Consider the following 19,620-nt stretch of genomic DNA (forward strand, 5'->3'; position numbering starts at 1 on the left):
GGAGGCCAAGGCAGGCAGACTGCCTGGGCTTAGGTGTTTGAGAACAGCCTGGGCAACATGGTAAAACCCCGTCTCTACTAAAATACAAAAAATTAGCTGGGTGTGGTGGTATGCGCCTGTAGTCCCAGCTACTCAGGAGGCTAAGCCATGACAATTGCTTGAACCCAGGAGGCAGAGGTTGCAGTGAGCCAAGATCATGCCATTGTGTTCCAGCCTGGGCAACAAAATGAAACTGTCTCAAAAAAAAAAAAAAAATTCACAATACCCTCTTGTGCCAAGAAGGAAGAAGATTATGCAATATTTGCTCTTTTTCTACAGGTCCTTCAGCTCAATGGTGAAAACTAAACACAGAATAATAGAAGCCAGGTGCAGTGGCTCATGCCTGTAATCTCAGCACTTTGGGAGGCCAAGGCGTATGGATCGCTTGAGCCCAGGAGTTCAAGACCAGATTGGGCAACATGGCAAAATCCTGTCTCTATAAAAAACACAAAAGTTAGTTGGGTATAGTGACATATGTCTGTGGTCCCGGCTACTCAGGAGACTAAGGTAGGAGGATCATTTAAGCCTAGGAGGCTGACGCCACAGTGAGCTGACTGTGTAACTGCACTCCAGCCTGGGTGACACAGTGAAATCCTGTATCAAAAAAAAAAAAAAAAAAAAAAGGTGGCCTGAGACCCCCCTCACATGGCTTCTCGTGCTTCACAGCAGTGAGCTATGTGGCCTGCATGGCTGGTGGCTTCTGGCTTCCACCTAGGGCAGCATCACTAGATCAGGAGGACAGTGTGAATGCCCCCACAAAGGTCTTAAGCCTGCCATTCACCTCCTTCAGTATCTTTTTTCTCAAGCTGCCTTCTCAGTACCTGTTTGTTTTGCTTCCCATTGAAAATACAAATAAAGGCCAGGCGTGGTGGCTCACCCTTGTAATCCCAGCACTTTGGGAGGCCGAGGTGGACAGATAACCAGAGAGGAGTTTGAGATCAGCCTGATCAACATGGAGAAACCCTGTCTACTAAAAATACAAAATTAGCCAGGCATGGTGGCACATGCCTGTGATCCCAGCTACTCAGGAGGCTGAGGCAGAAGAATTGCTTGAACCCAGGAGGCGGAGGTTGCAGTGAGCCAAGACTGCACCACTGCACTCCAGCCTAGGCAACAGAGTGAGACTCTGTCACAGAAAAAAAAAAAAAAAAAAAAAAAGAAAATACAAAAAATAGCTAGTCATATAGAATCCATAATTAACACAAAATAAGATGACTATGAAAATGCAAGGGAAACCTGAAGGAAATGTAGAGCTACAAATGTAAAAAGATTACAGAGAAACGTTGCACTAGTGCCTGGTGCATAGGAGGGGTTCAAAAAATAGTGATTATTACCTTAATGGTGTGAATACCAAGGCTGGCAGCTGCTTTTAGATTTGGTCCAAGATCATCAAGAAAGATGGACTCGGAGGGCTGCAGGCCGAGCCGCTCCAAGCACAGCTTGTAGATCCTAGGGTCTGGCTTACAGATCCCTTCCACACAGGACTCCACGACCTGATGGAGGGACAGGAATAAGAGATTAATGCCCCTAAAGGGGGAGCTCACACATGTATAAACTCTTTGAAAGGAAAAGCATAAGGAGGGAAGTTGAGATTTATTGTAACAAGGAACTTAAGAGTGTTACGATATAAAATGATGTTGCCTTCTTACATTGAATAGTTTGACAATACTGGGTTACAACGTGGGGGCAAACTTGAGAAACCAAAGTGTCTGTTGCAGACACTGTGACCCTGTGCAAACAAGCAAAGCCATAATAATGGGTCTCAGTGCCATCATCAATAAAATGGGAATAATATTAATAGTCATCTTACCTATCTTAGCTCAGTAAGTTGTGAAACATGAGTGGGTTCCAAAATGACAAAGTATTTTGCTAATGTCACATCTTGGGGCTAAACAGAGCAGAAGAAAAGCTATACATGTCAGCTTTATGGAAAGTATTTCACCATTTTTTTTTTTCAGAAAGGAGACACTGTTACAGGTATAAAATAAATATGAACTTAGAGTTTATTTCAGAGGTTAAAAACCCATCCAACTCCATGTAGACAGAAATCCCATGAGTGGGCTGACACTGTTCCTGTCATGGTCAGAGGCTCCTTGCTTCAGCTATGTACCTGATCAGAATAGGGGGAGGGTGCTGGTGAGGGTTCGGGAGAACTGGGAAAGCTATCTCCATGTCAGGCTGTCTCTGATCCACTGATTCCCCTGAAGTCCTTTTACAGTGTCCTCAGGGCTTAATCTCCTATAGAGTGGGCCCAAGACAGCCACATAGCCTATAACCAATACCCTCTGATCTGCCCTAAGAAGAGAACTAAATCTCTGACTCACCACTTGGAATGACCTAAGTTCTCCAAAGTCAAGGACAAACCCAACGGCCTCTGCCTCTACCCCACACTTGCATTCTGGGTGAGAACTGCCTTTTCAGGCAAATAAATGTCTGGAATAAACTGGACTTTTCTACTTACTCTTGTCTTCTAAGCACCTAAAAGAAGTCTAAGAAGCTACCCTAAAGAACACGTCAATAGTGAGAAGCACAGAAGCACAGTGTCTCAGACACCAACTGATGTAACGTACCAGATAGAAGTGGCAGAGTTGTACTGGCTGAGACAAGAGGTGAGAGTGTGGAGGAACCTAGGGGGGATGGCGCAAAGTTCCAGGAAGCAGACAGCTCCTCTCACCAGGTGAATTACATTTAGGGGAAGTAAAATAAATTCTTAAGATTTGTTTGACAAGATCTGTAGCCTTCTCTTTCTGTCCTATTTTGACATGATGACATGAACTTATTCAGGGCTTCTACTACTTTCTTGGCAAACCAGGAACTGTGGGAACAAGGCCAGTGTTTGTCCAAATGTAGATCAGATAAAAATGATTTTAGGTATCAAGGATCTATCCCAGGAAGATGGAGGGGAAGGCTCCTTCTCAAGGTAAGCATGATGGAGGCTGTGTAATAAGAGAAAAGCACAGACAGAATCCAAAGTCCCTCACTGCATCTTGGGGTGTCTCACCCCAGCTGCACGGCAGAATCACTTGTGCAGCTTTTTCAAAATACACATGCCGGGATCCCAACTAGACATTACTCAATGAAAGCCTCCAGGGAAACAGACCTGGTATCTTTACAAACTCCCAGGTCATGTGATCTGTAAGCAGAGTTTAAAATCCTTAATCTCACTGGCCCAACAAATGGTACAAATACACCCATGCATAAGCAGATGTAGGGCTAAGGAAACATGCTACTTCCTGGAGTCTAGCCAAACTAGCTCTTCCAAAGATGGAAAGAATCAGAAAGGGGTTCTGTTAACAAAATGTCCAATACTTGAGTTATCAGAGAAATTTCACCCAATGTGTTCCAAAGGCTACCAAGTACTTTCAGTATATTTGGGGAGCTGTTCCCTTTTGTACTGAGTTGGAATATCTATGAAGAAATGGGCCAGGCAGGGGAAGGGTCCTTCTGATCCATCGCAACTCTAAAAGGTACTGGAAGACCAACTGCCAATCTGGGCTTTGGAGTCTCTAAAGAGAATTATCACTGCTGTTGGTTGTAAGACAAAAACAAACATTTTAAAGTACCCAAATACTTTACAGTATCCAAATAACACCAGGCATGGTGTCTCATGCCTGTAATCCTAGCACTTTGAGAGGCAAAGGTGGGTTGAACACTTGAGATCAGGAGTTAGAGACCAGCCAGGCCAACATGGCAAAACCCCATATCTAATATTAATAAAAAGCACAGGCCGGGTGCGGTGGCTCAAGCCTGTAATCCCAGCACTTTGGGAGGCCAAGGTGGGTGGATCACGAGGTCAAAAGATCAAGACCATCCTGATCAACATGGTGAAACCCCGTCTCTACTAAAAATACAAAAAATTAGCTGGGCATGGTGGCGCGTGCCTGTAATCCCAGTTACTCAGGAGGCTGAGGCAGGAGAATTGCCTGAACCCAGGAGGCGGAGGTTGCGGTGAGCCGAGATCGCGCCATTGCACTCCAGCCTGGGTAACAAGAGCGAAACTCCGTCTCAAAAATAAAAAAAAGAAAAATAAAAAATAAAAAGCACAAAAACTAGCCAGGTGTGGTGGCATGTACCTGTTGTCCCAGCTACTCAGGAGGCTGAGGCATGAGAATTGCTTGAACCCAGGAGGTGGAGGATGCAGTAAGCCGAGATGGCACCACTGCACTCCAGCCTGGGAGACAGAGCAAGATCCTGTGGTAAGAAAAAAACAAAAAAAGAGAGTACTCAAATTAACAGCCAGGCATGGTGGCTCACGCCTGTAATCCCAGCACTTTGGGAGGCTGAGGTGGGTGGCTCACTTGAGGTCAGGAGTTTGAGACCAGCCTGGCCAACATGGTGAAACCCTGTCTCTACTAGAAATACAAAAATTGGCCAGGCATGGCAGCTCATGCCTGTAATCCCAGCACTTTGGGAGGCCAAGGCAGGCAGATAACAAGGTCAGGAGATTGAGACCATCCTGGCCAACATGGTGAAACCCCATCTCTACTAAAATACAAAAAATTAGCCAGGCATGGTGGTGTGCACATGTAGTCACAGCTACTTGGGAGGCTGAGGCGGGGGAATCGCTTGAACCCAGGAGGCAGAGGTTGCAGTGAACCAAGATCGCACCACTGCACTCCACCCTGGCGACAGAGCAAGACTCCATCTCAAAAACAAACAAACAAACAAACAACAGAAAACATTAACCAGGGGTGGTGGTGCACGCCTGTAATCACAGCTACTCAGGAGGCTGAGGCAGGAGAATTGCTTGAGCCTGGAAGGCAGAGGTTGCAGGGAACCGAGATGGCACCACTGCACTGGAGCCTGGGCAATAGAGCAGGACTTAGTCTCAAAAAAAATTAAAAATAGAAATAAATAAATATGGCTCATGTGTGTAATCCCAGCACTTTGGGAGGCCAAGGTGGGCAGATCTCTTGAGGTTGGGAGTTCGAGACCAGCCTGACCAACATGGTGAAACCCTGTCTCTCCTAAAAATACAAAAAATAGGTGTGGTGGCACACATCTGTAATTCCAGCTACTCGGGAGGCTAAGGCATGAGAATCGCTTGAACCTGGGAGGTGGAGGTTGCAGTGAGCTGAGATCATGCCACTGTACTCCAGCCTGGGCAACAGAGCAAGACTCCATCTCAAAATAAATATCAATAAATAAGTTCAGTACCCAAATATAGCCAAGCATATCAAAACTACAGGTTTATCACATGACAGGTTGCGATACACACATGGAGCAGACGGATTTAGTAGGGAAGTATATCAGGCTGAGGAAGGCAGTCAAGTTTTACTGGACAGCACTGGTCTAGGAATTAATGTCACAGAAATAGAGGGCAACATAATTGGTCTTAGAAGAGGTCAAAGGATCCATTAATATGTGAGGGCTGATAGAGATGCTTATGTTATATGAAGACTAAGGTTTGAATTTAGAATATAAAGCTGGAGTGTGCCAGTTATTAGTGCCATAAATCACCTTGCTATGAGGACAGTGATATTTTAAAGGGCCTGTTTTCAACCTATTGCATTTAAACCTAACTTAGTCAAGTGTCTGAAGGAAAAACTCCCTCACTCAAGACCTGCTGAAGGCAGCATTCAACGCTGCACCCTGAAGCAAGGGCACAGATTCTGTTTCAATGATTTTCAATAAGCTCAAGCTTACCACATCAAACTGTTTCCGGTCCAGAGGCAGAAAGCTTTTCTGGTTGGGAAGATAAAAATTATTGCTCAAGACTGCAGTCTGAAGACCTTTTGCTCGAATTTGAGTTATGGCCTCAGTCATCACTGGGAACTGCTTCACTCGCTCACTTGTCAGCAGAGAGAAAAATGAGTCCACAGGCACGGAGGTCTTCGACTATGTACAGGAGAGGGCAGAGGAAAACAGCAATCTTTAAGAGTGAAAACCACTCACGGCCAACAGAAAAAAAAATGATTATTCCTGGTGTCCCTCGACTCTCTGGCTACAAAAGCCCAGGCTCATAGCTGGCTGCCTTCAGGAACTGTGTTCCTCAGTCCCTGTGCCGAACTCTGATATAAGGTTTTGACAAGTTACTTAGGATTAGAGTTATAGGTTGGGCACAGTGGCTTACACCTGTAATCCCAGCACTTTGTGAGGACTACTTGAGCCCAGGAGTTTGACACCAGCCTGGGCAACAAAGTGAGATTCAAAAAAAATTTTTTTTTAAACTTAGCTGCCCGGCACGGTGGCTCATGCCTGTAATCCCAGAACTTTGGGATGCCAAGGCAGGCGGATCACAAGGTCAAGAGATCGAGACCAACCTGGCCAACATGGTGAAACCCCATCTCTACTAAAAACACAAAAATTAGCTGGGCAGGGTGGCGTGTGCCTACAGTCTCAGCTACTTGGAAGGCTAAGGCAGGAGAACTGCTTGAACCCCGGAGGCAGAGGTTGCAGCGAGCCGAGATTGTGCCACTGCACTCCAGCCTGGCAACAGAGACTCCGTCTCAAAAAAAAAAAAAAAAACAGGAAACTTAGCCAGGCTTGGTGGCACATACCTGTGGTTCCAGCTACTCAGGAGGCTGAGGTGAAAGGATGGCTTGAGCCTGGGAGGTTGAGACTGTAGTGAGCTATGATCAAGCAACTGCACTCCAGCCTGAGCAACAGAGTAGGGAATGGAGCTATTTATATCAATATTACAATTAAATGAGTTCTTTATTCCGCTCATGGATTGCCAGTTGAAAAAAAAAAACACCCAGCATATCATAAAAGGATACAGTAAACTTTTTTTTTTTTTGAGACGGAGTTTTGCTCTTGTTACCCAGGCTGGAGTGCAATGGCGCGATCTCGGCTCACCGTAACCTCCGCCTCCTGGGTTCAGGCAATTCTCCCGCCTCAGCCTCCTGAGTAGCTGGGATTACAGGCACGTGCTACCATGCCCAGCTAATGTTTTGTATTTTTAGTAGAGACGGGGTTTCACCATGTTGACTAGGATGGTCTCGATCTCTCGACCTCGTGATCCACCCGCCTCGGCCTCCCAAAGTGCTGGGATTACAAGCTTGAGCCACTGCACCCGGCCAAACTCTTTATATAATTTAATTTTTAATGATTGAGAAGTGATTTTTGTATTGCCTCAGCATCACTATTATGAACTTTGGTATCTGATCAAATTTTTTCTTGTTTTTAAATTCAATCTGTGTGGGTTTTGAAAACTCTTATATTATCATGTTTCAAAATCTGCAAAGGCAAGTCTACCATTTATACACACATATACAGACACACATTTGGTAACAATTTTACTGAAATATAATTCACATGCCATGAAATTCACCTACTTAAGGAGTGCAATTCAATGGTTTTCAATACATTTACAAAGTTGTGCAACCATCACTGCCATCAATTTTTGGACATTTTCATTACTCTAAAGAGCAAATTGGCCTGGTGCAGTGGCTCATGCCTATAATCCCAGCACTTTGGGAGACCAAGGTGGGTGAATCACAAGGTTAAGAGATCGAGACCATCCTGGCCAGCATGGGGAAACCCCATCTCTATCAAAAATACAACAATCGGCCGGGTGTGGTGGATCATGCCTGTCATCTCAGCACTTTGGGAGGCCGAGGTGAGTGGATCACCTGAGGTCAGGAATTTGAGACCAGCCTGGCCAATACGGTGAAACCCCATCTCTACTAAAAATACAAAAATTAGCTGGGCATGGTGACAGGTGCCTGTAATCCCAGCTATTCAGGAGGCTGAGGAGGAGAATCACGTGAACCCGGAAGACGGAGGTTGCAGTGAGCCCAGACTGCACCACTGCACTCTAGCATGGGTGACAGAGAGAGGCTCTGTCTCAAAAAAAAAAAAAAAAAAAAATCATCAGCTGGGCATGGTGGCACTCACCGGTAGTCCCAGCTACTTGGGAGGCTAAGGCAGGTTAATTGCCTGAACCCGGGAGGTGAAGGTTACAGTGAGCCAAGATTGTACTACTGCACTCCACCCTAGCAACAGAGCGACACTCCATCTTAAAAAAAAAAAGCAAATTGTACCCATTAGTAGTCACTCCTCATTTCTCCCAAAGCCCCCTGTACTAGAAAACCACCAATATACTTTCCATCTCTATGGATTTGCCTATTCTGGACAGTTCACACGGATGGAATTATACACCATGTGGTCTTTTTTGACTGGCTTCTTTCACTTTGCATAATGTTTTTAAGGCTTACTATTATATATACCCATATAGGTTTATAAATATATACATTTATGTATATATATAAATTGTGGAAAATACATGTAACAGAAAATTTACCATTTTAACCTTTTTTAATTTTTGAGACAGAGTATCTGTCACCCAAGCTGGAGTGCAGTGATGCGATCTCGATCTCGGCTCACTGCAAACTCCGCCTCCTGGGTTCAAGCGATACTCCTGCCTCAGTCTCCCAAGTAGCTGAAATTACAGGTGCCTGCCACCACGCCTGACTAATTTTTATATTTTTAGTACAGATGGGATTTCACCATGTTGGTCAGGCTGGTCTTGAACTCCTGACCTCAGGTGATCGGCCCACCTTGGCCTCCCAAAGTGCTGGGATTACAGACATGAGCCACCGTGCTCAACCATTTTTAAGTACACAGTGTAGTGGCCTTAAGTACAGTCATGTTGTCATGCAGCCATCATCATCACCACCATCTACCTACAGAACTTTTCTTACTATATTTTAAATTGTATTTTAGTAAAGCTATTGTGGTTACATGAGTTAATAAAATACAAAGAGCTTAGAACAGTGCACAGTACAGAGAAAATGCTCAATGTTATTATTGCCTTAAATAAGCTTTTATATCAAAGTCATTATGTAGACAGCTCCTGTTTTAGCATCTGTTGGAGGGAAGCTTTCTTGTTGCTGAATGCATGGAGGTGCTCGGAGGAGAGTGGCAGGCCCAGAAAGGGCACAGTGGCTCTACAACCCTTGCTCCCAGGCATCTTGTCATCTGGCTGTTCATTTGTATCCTTTATAATAACCTTTACAATAAACCAGGAAACATTAAAAATATATATATATATTTTTTGAGACAGAGTCTTGTTATGTTGTCCAGGCTGGAGTGTAATAGCACTGTCATGGCCCACTGCAGCCTCAATCTCTAGGGCTCAAGCCTCAGCCTCCTGAATAGCTGGGACTACAGGTGTGTACCACTATGCCTAGCTAATTTTTTTGATTTTTAGTAGAGACAAGGTTTCGCTATATTACCTAACTAAACCAGTCTCCCGCCTCAGCCTCCAAAATGCTGAAGTTACATGCATGAGCCACCATGCTTGGCTAAGAATTTTTTTTTTTTTTTTTTTGAGACAATCTTGCTCTATCTTCAGGTGCCAGGCTGGAGTGCAGTGGCGCAATCTCGGCTCACTGCAATCTCCGCCTCCTGGGTTCAAGCAATTCTCCTGCATCAGCCTCCTGAGTAGCTGGGACTACAGGTGCATGCCACCATGCCCAGCTAATTTTTGTATTTTTTAGTAGAGATGGGGTTTCACCACACTGGCCAGGATGGTCTTGATCTCTTGACCTCGTGATCCGCCTGCCTTGATCTCCCAAAGCGCTGGGATTACAGGCGTGAGTCACCACGCCCGGCCAATAATATTTTTACTTATTCATATATGAACTGAACATTGAACACCTAGGGGTGAAGGAAATAACTTTAAAACACGTAATGGAGGCTAGGCGTGGTGGCTCATGCTTGTAATCCCAGCACTTTGGGAGGCCGAGGCGGGTGGATCATGAGGTCAAGAGATCGAGACCATCCTGGTCAACATGGTGAAACCTCATCTCTACTAAAAATAAAAAAATTAGCTGGGCATGGTGGTGAGTGCCTGTAGTCCCAGCTACTCGGGAGGCTGAGGCAGGAGAATTGCCTGAACCCAGGAGGCGGAGGTTGTGGTGAGCCAAGATTGCGCTATTGCACTCCAGCCTGGGTAACAAGAGCGAAACTCTGTCTCAAAAAAAAAAAAAAAAAAAAAAAAAAATGCCGGGCGCGGTGGCTCAAGCCTGTAATCCCAGCACTTTGGGAGGCCGAGGCGGGTGGATCACAAGGTCGAGAGATCGAGACCATCCTGGTCAACGTGGTGAAACCCCGTCTCTACTAAAAATACAAAAAATTAGCTGGGCATGGTGGCGCGTGCCTGTAGTCCCAGCTACTCAGGAGGCTGAGGCAGGAGAATTGCCTGAACCCAGGAGGCGGAGGTTGCGGTGAGCCGAGATCGCGCCATTGCACTCCAGCCTGGGTAACAAGAGCGAAACTCCGTCTCAAAAAAAAAAAAAAAAACATGTAATGGAAACGGCCGGGCGTGTTGGCTCACGCCTGTAATCCAAGCACTTTGGAGGCCAAGGCGGGCGGATCACCTGAGGTCAGGAGTTCAAGACCAGCCTTACCAACATGGTTAAACCCCATCTTTAAAAAAAAAAAGAAAAAATAAATAAAAATAAATTTAAAAAAACACGTAATAGGTTTTTAGGTTTCACTTTATTTTCAGTTTAACTAACTTATAGATGAATGCTGCAACTACTACTTAAGGCAAAAAGAAAAATATGGAAATGCAGGTATGTTTATCACTTACCATTTCAGAGCAAAGTCTCCCAAATTCCCGTAAAAAATTCTCTGCTGTTATCTCTGCTCTCATAAATCTCATCCAGGGCCCATTTTCACCACCTTCCATCAAGGCCTTTAATATAGTTCCAGAAGGGATATGATTCTGTACCTCCCATTCTACAGAGAGTAAAATATGCAAAAGTGGAATACTGATATACACTGGGGTTTAGAGAGTTCAGGGAAATTATCATACCAGTTCCTACAGTCTCAATGTACTGCCAGGGTGGATGCTGTTAGGAATTTCCAGATATTCACAAAATGCAAAATCTCAACCTTAGACGCCCAGAGGAAGAGCAATACTCATTTGTATGACAAAGAGCATATTGTTGTGAAGCATCAGGTCCTCAGCACTTGCTTGAGAGGACTCCGGGCACTGCATGATACGTTTTCTTCCTTGGTTTCATATTTACTGAACCATATATGTTAGGTCACTTACCTGGACCTGGCAGAGACTATAGAAGCACATGAAGGAATAAGCTAGATCCTGGTGGCTCCCAAAACATGCAAGCTGTAGTTATTCTTCACAGTATGGAGTAGGTACACTGAAATGTTCACCTGAAATGCTGTCTTTGTGGATAAGAAAGGAAATTTCTTCTTTTTTTGAGACAGAGCCTCGCTCAGTCACCCAGGCTGGAGTGCGGCAGTGTGATCTCAGCTCATTGCAACCTCTGCTGCCCAGGTTCAAGTGACTCTCGTGCCTCAGCCTCCCAAGTAGTTGGGATTACAGATGCACGCCACCAAGCCTGGCTAATTTCCATATTTTCAATAGCCAGGCAGATATCAAACCCCTGACCTCACGTGGTCCACCTGCCTCGGCCTTCCAAAATGCTGGGATTACAGGTGTGAGCCACTGCACCTAGCCAAGAAGGAAATTTCTATCCACAAAGAGCTAAGGCGGTGATGGATCAGCATTTGTGGAATACTGGGAACATTTGGGCCAGGGTTGTTTCTCCTCATCCACAGTTGCTTTTTCTGTCTATAACACAGATGCTGGGGGCAAATATGTACAAACAACATTCATAATTATAAATCTAAGACAAAACATATTTTACATATAGCTTTTGTTTTGGAATGAAAACATCTTTGTTGTTTTTTTCTAATAAAGTAGTGCCTGTACATTGAAAAATTCTCGCGCCGGGCACGGTGGCTCAAGCCTGTAATCCCAGCACTTTGGGAGGCCGAGGCGGGTGGATTACGAGGTCGAGAGATCGAGACCATCCTGGTCAACGTGGTGAAACCCCATCTCTACTAAAAATACAAAAAATTAGCTGGGCATGGTGGCACGTGCCTGTAATCCCAGCTACTCAGGAGGCTGAGGCAGGAGAATTGCCTGAACCCAGGAGGCGGAGGTTGCGGTGAGCCGAGATCGTGCCATTGTACTCCAGCCTGGGTAACAAGAGCGACACTCTGTCTCAAAAAAAAAAAAAAAAGAAAAGAAAAATTCTCAGACAATATATTTCATAGAAAGCTATACAAAAAAAAGTAGGCCAGGTGCAGTAGCTCACACCTATAATCCTAGAATTTTGAGAGGCCAAAGTGGGAGGATCCCTTGAGGCCAAGAGTCTGATACCAGCCTGGGCCACATGATGAAACCCCGTTGCTATAAAAAAATTTAAAAATTAGCTGGGCATGGTGGCCGTGCACCTGTAATTCTAGCAACTCGGGAAGCTGAGGTGGGAGGATCACTTAAGCCCCAGAATTTGAAGCTGGAGTAAGCTATGATGGTGCCACTGCACTGCAGCCTGGCAGCCTGGGGACAAAGAGCAAGACCCCATCTTTTAAAAAAAAAAAGAAGAAGAAGAAGAGAAAAGAAAAGAACAAGAAAGTAAAAGGACAGGCCGGGCGCGGTGGCTCAAGCCTGTAATCCCAGCACTTTGGGAGGCCGAGGCGGATGGATCACGAGGTCGAGAGATCGAGACCATCCCGGTCAACATGGTGAAACCCCGTCTCTACTAAAAATACAAAAAATTAGCTGGGCATGGTGGCGCGTGCCTGTAATCCCAGCTGCTCAGGAGGCTGAGGCAGGAGAATTGCCTGAACCCAGGAGGCAGAGGTTGCGGTGAGCCGAGATCGCGCCATTGCACTCCAGCCTGGGTAACAAGAGCGAAACTCCGTCTCAAAAAAAAAAGTAAAAGGACAAGCAATCAAGCAATCCTATCTTTCAGAAATAGCCAATCTTAACAATCTGGCATATGTCCTTTGAAAATAACACAACTTTTAAGACTCAATCCAAAAAATACTCCTTTAATTTTAGAGCTAAAGCATATAGCATTTTTCACAGTCCCAGAGTTGGCAAGCATGTAGAAAACTGGCACCATCATATGCTGTTGATGGGAGCATCAACAAGCACAACCTCTGCAGACAGCAACTTGGTAATTTCTGTCAAAATCTGAAATGCACATACATTTTTTTTGTTTGTTTTTTGTAATGCACATACATTTGATGTAGTAATTCTACTTCCAGGAATTTCTTCCATATATATTTATGAAAGTAAGCAAAGGTTATATACAGGCTGTTTGTGTGGAATTCTTCATAATAAAAACAACTAGAAAAATTTAATATAGTTAAATATATATTAATAAGGTGCTTATTACATCAATTATGATATATCATATACGGTAAGACCAAACAGATGTTAAAACATAAACTTGACCAAAGGTCAGCAAAATATGGCTTGGGGCCAAATCTGTCTCCTGTCCTTTTTTTTTTTTTTTTTGAGATGAAGTCTCACTCTGCCATCCAGCTGGAGTGCAGTGGCATGGCTCACTGCAACCTTCGCCTCCTGGTTTCAAGCAATTATCCTGTCTCAACCTCCCGAGTAGCTGGGATAACAGGCATGCACTACCACCGCCTAATTTTTGTATTTTTAGTACAGATGGGGTTTCACAATGTTGGCCAGACTGGTCTTGAACTCCTGACCTCACGTGATCCTCCCACCTTAGCCTCCCAAAGTGCTGGGATTACAGAATGAGCCAGCACACCTGGCCATCCTATCTGTTTTTCTAAAAGATGGGGGTCTTACTGTGTTGCCCAGGCTGGCCTTGAACTCCTGGGTTCAAATGAGCCTTCCACCTCAGCCTTCCTAGTAGCTAGAACTACAGGCACACACCGGCATGCCTGACTCTACCTATTTTTGTAAATAAAGCGTTACTGGAACACAACCACACTTATTTGTTTACTATTGTCTATTACGGCTTTCTTGCTGCAACAGTAGAAGTTAATAGTTGTGACGGAGAGTATGACTCACAAAGCCTAAGTAGCCCTTCTTCTTTTTTTTTTTTTTGACACGGAATTTCACTCTGTTGCCAGGCTGGAGTGCAGTGGCGCCATCTTGGCTTACTGCAACCTCCACCTCCCAGGCTCAAGCGATTCTCCTGTCTCAGCCTCCTGAGTAGCTGGGACTACTGGCACATGCCACCATGCCCAGCTAATTTTTGTATTTTTAGTAGAGATGGGTTTCACCATATTCTCCTGCCTCAGCCTCCCAAGTAGCTGAGACTACAGGCATGTGCCACAATGCCCAGCTAAATCGAGGCCAGGATGGTTTCGTTTTCTTGACCTTGTGATCCACCTACCTCAGCCTCCCAAAGTGCTGGGATTATAGGTGTGAGCCACCTTTTTTTTCTGTAATATGGAGCCTTGCTGTTGCCCAGGATGGAGTGCTGTGGCACAATCACTGACCATTGCAGCCTCAACCTCTCAGGACCAAGTGATCCTTCTGCCTTAGCCTCCTGAGTAGCTGGGATTACAGGTGTGTATTACTATGCCCAACTCATTTTTTCATTTTTTGTAGAAATGAGAATCTCACTATGTTGCCCAGGCTGGTCTCAAACTCCTGGCCTCAAACATTCTCCCAGCTTGGCCTCCCAAACTGCTGGGACTGTAGGCATAAGCCATCACATCCAGCCTGTCTAGCCTTTTATAGAAAAAGTTTACTAACCCCAAACTAGATCCTAGACCTATGCCAACTGATATGAAAAGGATGGCAAAACATACTGAGTAAAAAAAAAAAAAAAGTATGGAACAGTCTACAGCATACGATCCAATTTGTATACACATGCACACCGGCAATTTTTCAAAAAATAAGCAAGAAACTTTTCACAATGATGACCACTGACATCTGGAACCAAATGGGAAAGGGTGAAGGTGGCAGCAGGAAATTTCGTTTATATTTTATACTTTTTTTAGCAGTGACTATTTAATAAATGAGGTTGGCATAACTAGGTTTCAATATGGAAAAAAGTTAAGTTAAATCCTCTTTTGGGCTACCACAAAACAAATTCCCAATACAGTACATATCCAAATCAGAAATACAAAATTCTAAAACTTAAAAACAATACAGAAGGCTGCGTGTAATGGCTCATGCCTATAATCCCAGCACTTTGGGAGGTGGAGGCAGAAATAGGCAGACTGCTTAAGTTCCCAAGTTTGAGGCCAGCCTGGGCAACGTGGCGAAATCCCATCTCTATAAAAGATACAAAAATTAGCCGGGTGTGGCAGTGTGAACCTGTAGTCCCAGCTACCTGCAAAGCTGAGGTGGGAGGATAACTTGAGCCTGGGAGGCGGAGGTTGCAGTGAGCCAAGATCACTCCACTGCACTCCAGCCTGAGTGGCAGAGTGAAATTCCGTCTCAAAAACCAAAAAAAAAAAAAAAAAGGAAAAGAAAAAGAAAACTTTGGTACAGCTAAAAATATTAATAATAAAATCAAAAGACAAGCCATAAAAGGGAGAAAATATTTGCAAGTCATGTAACAGACAAAAGGTTATTACTGGCCAGGTGTGGTGGCTCACACCGGTAATCCCAGCAGTTTGGGAGGTTGAGGCAGGCGGATCACCTGAGGTTGGGAGTTCAAGACCAGCCTGACCAACATGGAGAAACTCTGTCTCTACTAAATATACAAAATTAGCCAGGCATGGTGGCAAATGCCTGTAATCCCAGCTACTCAGGAGGCTGAGACAGGGGAATCACTTGAATCTGGGAGGCGGAGGTTTGCAGTGAGCTGAGATCACTCCATTGCACTTCAGCCTGGGCAACAAGAGTAAAACTCCATCTCAAAAAAAAAAAAAAAGGTTATTACTGAAAATCAACAAGAAAAGTGAATGATTCACAGAAAAACTGAATGACCAATAATATACAAAAAAAAAAAAAGAAGTCTCCCTCCTCAGGAGGGTAAGGCAGGAGAATCATTTGAGACCAGGAGTTTGAGACCAACCTGGCAGTCTGGGCAATACAGCAAGAGGGTGTCAAAAAAAAAAAAAAAAAAGAAGAAGCCAGATGCGGTGGTTCATGCCTGTAATCCCAATACTTTTGAAGGCTGAGGCAAGTAGGTCACTTGAGGTCAGGAGTTTGAGACCAGCCTGGCCAACAGGGTGAAACCCTGTCTCTACTAAAAACACACAAAAAATTAGCCAGGCATGGTGGTGTATTCCTGTAGTCCCATATACTCGGAAGGCTGAGCCAGGAGAATCGCTTGAACCAGGGAGCAGAGGTTACAGTGAGCCAAGATTGTACCACTGCACTCCAGCCTAGGCGATAGAGTAAGATTCCACCTCAAAAAAAAAAAAAAAAAAGGCTCAATCTCAGTGGCCTGGCTCAGTGGCTTACACCTGTAATCCCAGCACTTTGGAAGGCCTTAGCGGGGTGAAAGTCACTTGAGGTTAGGAGTTAGAGACCAGCCTGGCCAACATGGCAAGACCCTGTCTCTACTAAAAATAGAAAAATTAGCCAGGCATGGTGGCACATACCTGTAATCCCAGTTACTCGGAAGGCTGAAAATTGCTTGAACCTTGGAGATGGAGGTTGCAGTGAGCCAAGATCACACCACTGCACTTCAGCCTGGGCTACAGAGTAAGGCTCTGTCTCAAAAAAAAAAAAAAAAAAAAAAAGGAAAAGAAAAGAAACCATAAAGATGGAATTTTCATCTATCACACTAACAAAAATTTTAGTCAAACATTTTGAAATTTTGAAATAATTATACTCTCTGAATTCATTTTTTTCCTAAGACAGAGTCTTGTTCTGTCACCCAGGCTGGAGCGCAGTGGCACGGTCCTAGCTCACTGCAACCTCCACCTCCTGGGTTCAAGCAATTCTTCTATCTCAGCCTCCTGAGTAGCTGGGATTATGGGAACACACTACCACGCCCAGTTAATTTTTGTGTATTTATTAGAGATGGGGTTTCACCATGTTGGCCTGGCTGGTCTTGAGCTCCTCATCTTGTGATCCACCCACCTCGGCCTCTCAAAGTGCTGGGATCAGAGTCATGAACCACCGTGCCCCACCTAAATTCAATGTTAAATGTTTGGACTTTGGTCTGAAAATTCATTTTTGGAAAAAAATAAAGTAAAATAAAAATTAAAAACTAAAATGTTTGGGCTATACTTTAAATTCTTTGTTGTGTGTACTAATTTTATAGTAAACTAACAGCTTAAATCAAGCTTTTCTGAAAAGGGCCAGATAGTAAATATTCCAGGCTTTGAAAGCTAATTTAGGGACCCTGTTGATAACAGGGCAAAAGCAGCCATGGACAATATGTAAACAAATGGGAAAGACTGTTTTCCAAAAAAATTTCATTTTTATGGACATTGAAATGTGAATTTCACATAATTTTCATGTCACAAAATATTATTCTTGTTTTGATATTTTTCAATTACGTATTTCAAAACATTAAAGTCATTCTTGGCTGATAAGCCATATAAAAACAGACAGAAGGCCAGGCATGGTAGCTCATGCCTGTAATTCCAATGATTCAAGAGGCCAAGGTAGGAGGATCACTTGAGCCCAGGAGTTTAGACCAGATTGAGCAACATAGCGAGACCCCATATCAACAAAAAAAAAAAATTAGCCAGGCATAGTGGTGAACATCTGTAGCCTGTAGTCCCAACTACTTGAGAGCCTGATGCAGGATTGCTTTAACCCTTAAGTTTTAGGCTACAGTGAGCTATGACTGCACCACTGCATTCTAGCCTGTGAAAAAGAGTGAGATCCCATCTCAAGGGGAAAAAAAATTACAGTAACTCTAGTATATTATTTATATATATGTGTGTGTGTGTGTGTGTGTGTGTGTGTGTGTATATATATATATATATATATATATATATATATGACTTGGACTTGTTCTGTTGCCTAGGCTAGAGTACAATGGTGTGATCTCAGCTAACCGCAACCTCCAACTCTCGGGTTCAAGTGATTCTCCCCACCTCAGCCTCCAGAGTAGCTGCAATTATAGGTGCCCACCACTGCCCGGCTTATTTTTGCATTTTTAGTAGAGATGGGGTTGGCCAGGCTGGTCTCGAACTCCTGACCTCAGGTGATCTGCCCACCTCATCCTCCCAAAGTGCTGAGATTACAGGCATGAGCCACCTCGCCCAGGCAATTCTAGAATATTGCACCTGGCCAATTCTAGTATATTCTTGTCAAATAATGCTTGATACGGTTCATTTGAAATAAATAACATTAGAAGCTCTAGTCAAGCAAAATACTAAGTATAAGGCATCATTATTTTGTTCACACACCTATCCGTCAAACATTTCCTGAATGACTGAGCCAGCCTGCAGAGCCGACACTGCAACAGTGAAGTTAAGAAATCCCAGATCTGGGGTCTTGGAGTCAAACAGCCCCATAGAGGAGACATGAACACATCCCATGCAAACTGAAGTGTCTCGGTAAAAGTGAAACTCCCATGGGAATTGGGTATCCAGGAACATTCTGCCCAGGTTGCAGATGAGGTTGAAGAAGTCCTGACAGAAGAGGACTCTTGAAGTTAGTAACAACCATGAGATTCACTGAGTGTTCAAAAGATTCCAGTCATTGCTGAATAACATGCACTAAACTTGCCATTAAAAGCATGAGTAGGATTTGAACAGGCAGAGGAGGCAGGGAGGAAACAGAGCTTGCAAAGGTACAAGCATGTGAATGTGTCTGGCATGACTGGAGAACATCAGGTAGTCCATGGCAGGAAAGCTAGAACTGAGAGGAGCCCTGAATCCCACGCAAAAGCTTCTAGACTTAATCTAGGAAACCACACGCAGGCATTCAAGGTTTTCAAGCCATGGAGGAAAGGAGAAAGATCTAAGTTTTATTTTTATTTCATTTTATTTATTTCTTTATTTATGACAGACTCTCACTCTGTCTCCAGTCTGGAGTACAGTTGTGTGATCTCAGCTCACTGCAACCTCCACCTCCTGGGTTCAAGCAATTCTCCTGCCTCAGCTTCCCAAGCAGCTAGGACTACACGTGTGTGTCACCATAGCCAGCTAATTTTTGTGTTTTTTTTTTTTTTCGAGACGGAGTTTTGCTCTTGTTATCCAGGCTGGAGTGCAATGGCGCGATCTCGGCTCACCGCAACCTCCGCCTCCTGGGCTCAGGGAATTCTCCTGCCTCAGCCTCTTGAGTAGCTGGGATTACAGGCACGCGCCACCATGCCCAGCTCATTTTTTTGGATTTTTTTTAGTAGAGACGGGGTTTCACCATGTTGACCAGGATGGTCTTGATCTCTTGACCTCGTTATCCACCCGCCTCAGCCTCCCAAAGTGCTGGGATTACAGGTTTGAGCCACCGCGCCCGGCTAATTTTTGTGTTTTTAGTATAGATAGGGTTTCACTGTGTTGGCTAGGATGGTCTTGATCTCTTGACCTCATGATCCGCCCACCTCAGCCTCCCAAAGTGCTGGGATTATAGGCGTAAGCCACCGCGCCCAGCCCTATTTATTTATTTTTTTTGAAACAGGGTCTCACTTTGTCACCCAGGCTGGAGTACAGTGGTGCAATCTTGGCTCACTGCAGCCTCAGCCTCCTGGGCTCAAGTGATCCTCCCATCTCAGCACCTCAAGTAGCTGGGACTACTGCACCTCCATTCCAAGGTAAGTTTTTTGTATTTTTCATAGAGATGAGTTTTCACCATGTTGGACTCCTGTGTTCAAGCAATCTGCCCGTCTTGGGTTCTCAAAGTGCTGAGATTACAGGTGTGAGCCATCAAGCCCAGATGCAAGATCTATGTTCAAGCCTAGACAC

The 19,620-nt window shown here is 44.4% G+C and overlaps 1 protein-coding gene across 2 annotated transcripts in view; it reads right to left on the reverse strand.

The window, feature by feature from the left end:
- Window positions 1–19,620, reverse strand: part of ACAD10 (acyl-CoA dehydrogenase family member 10) — a 73,382-nt gene that overhangs the window by 42,397 nt on the left and 11,365 nt on the right. For both annotated transcript variants that reach the window (XM_074402224.1, XM_039471586.2), the window contains exons 3-5: window positions 10,580–10,728; window positions 5,686–5,877; window positions 1,374–1,532 (exon numbers count right to left, since the gene is read on the reverse strand). In XM_074402224.1, the coding sequence (XP_074258325.1) occupies window positions 1,374–1,532; window positions 5,686–5,877; window positions 10,580–10,728 (500 nt within the window). The remainder of the gene's footprint in view (window positions 1–1,373; window positions 1,533–5,685; window positions 5,878–10,579; window positions 10,729–19,620) is intronic.

Source organism: Saimiri boliviensis, chromosome 7 (genome assembly GCF_048565385.1).
Source record: "Saimiri boliviensis isolate mSaiBol1 chromosome 7, mSaiBol1.pri, whole genome shotgun sequence".
Taxonomy (NCBI): domain Eukaryota; kingdom Metazoa; phylum Chordata; class Mammalia; order Primates; family Cebidae; genus Saimiri; species Saimiri boliviensis.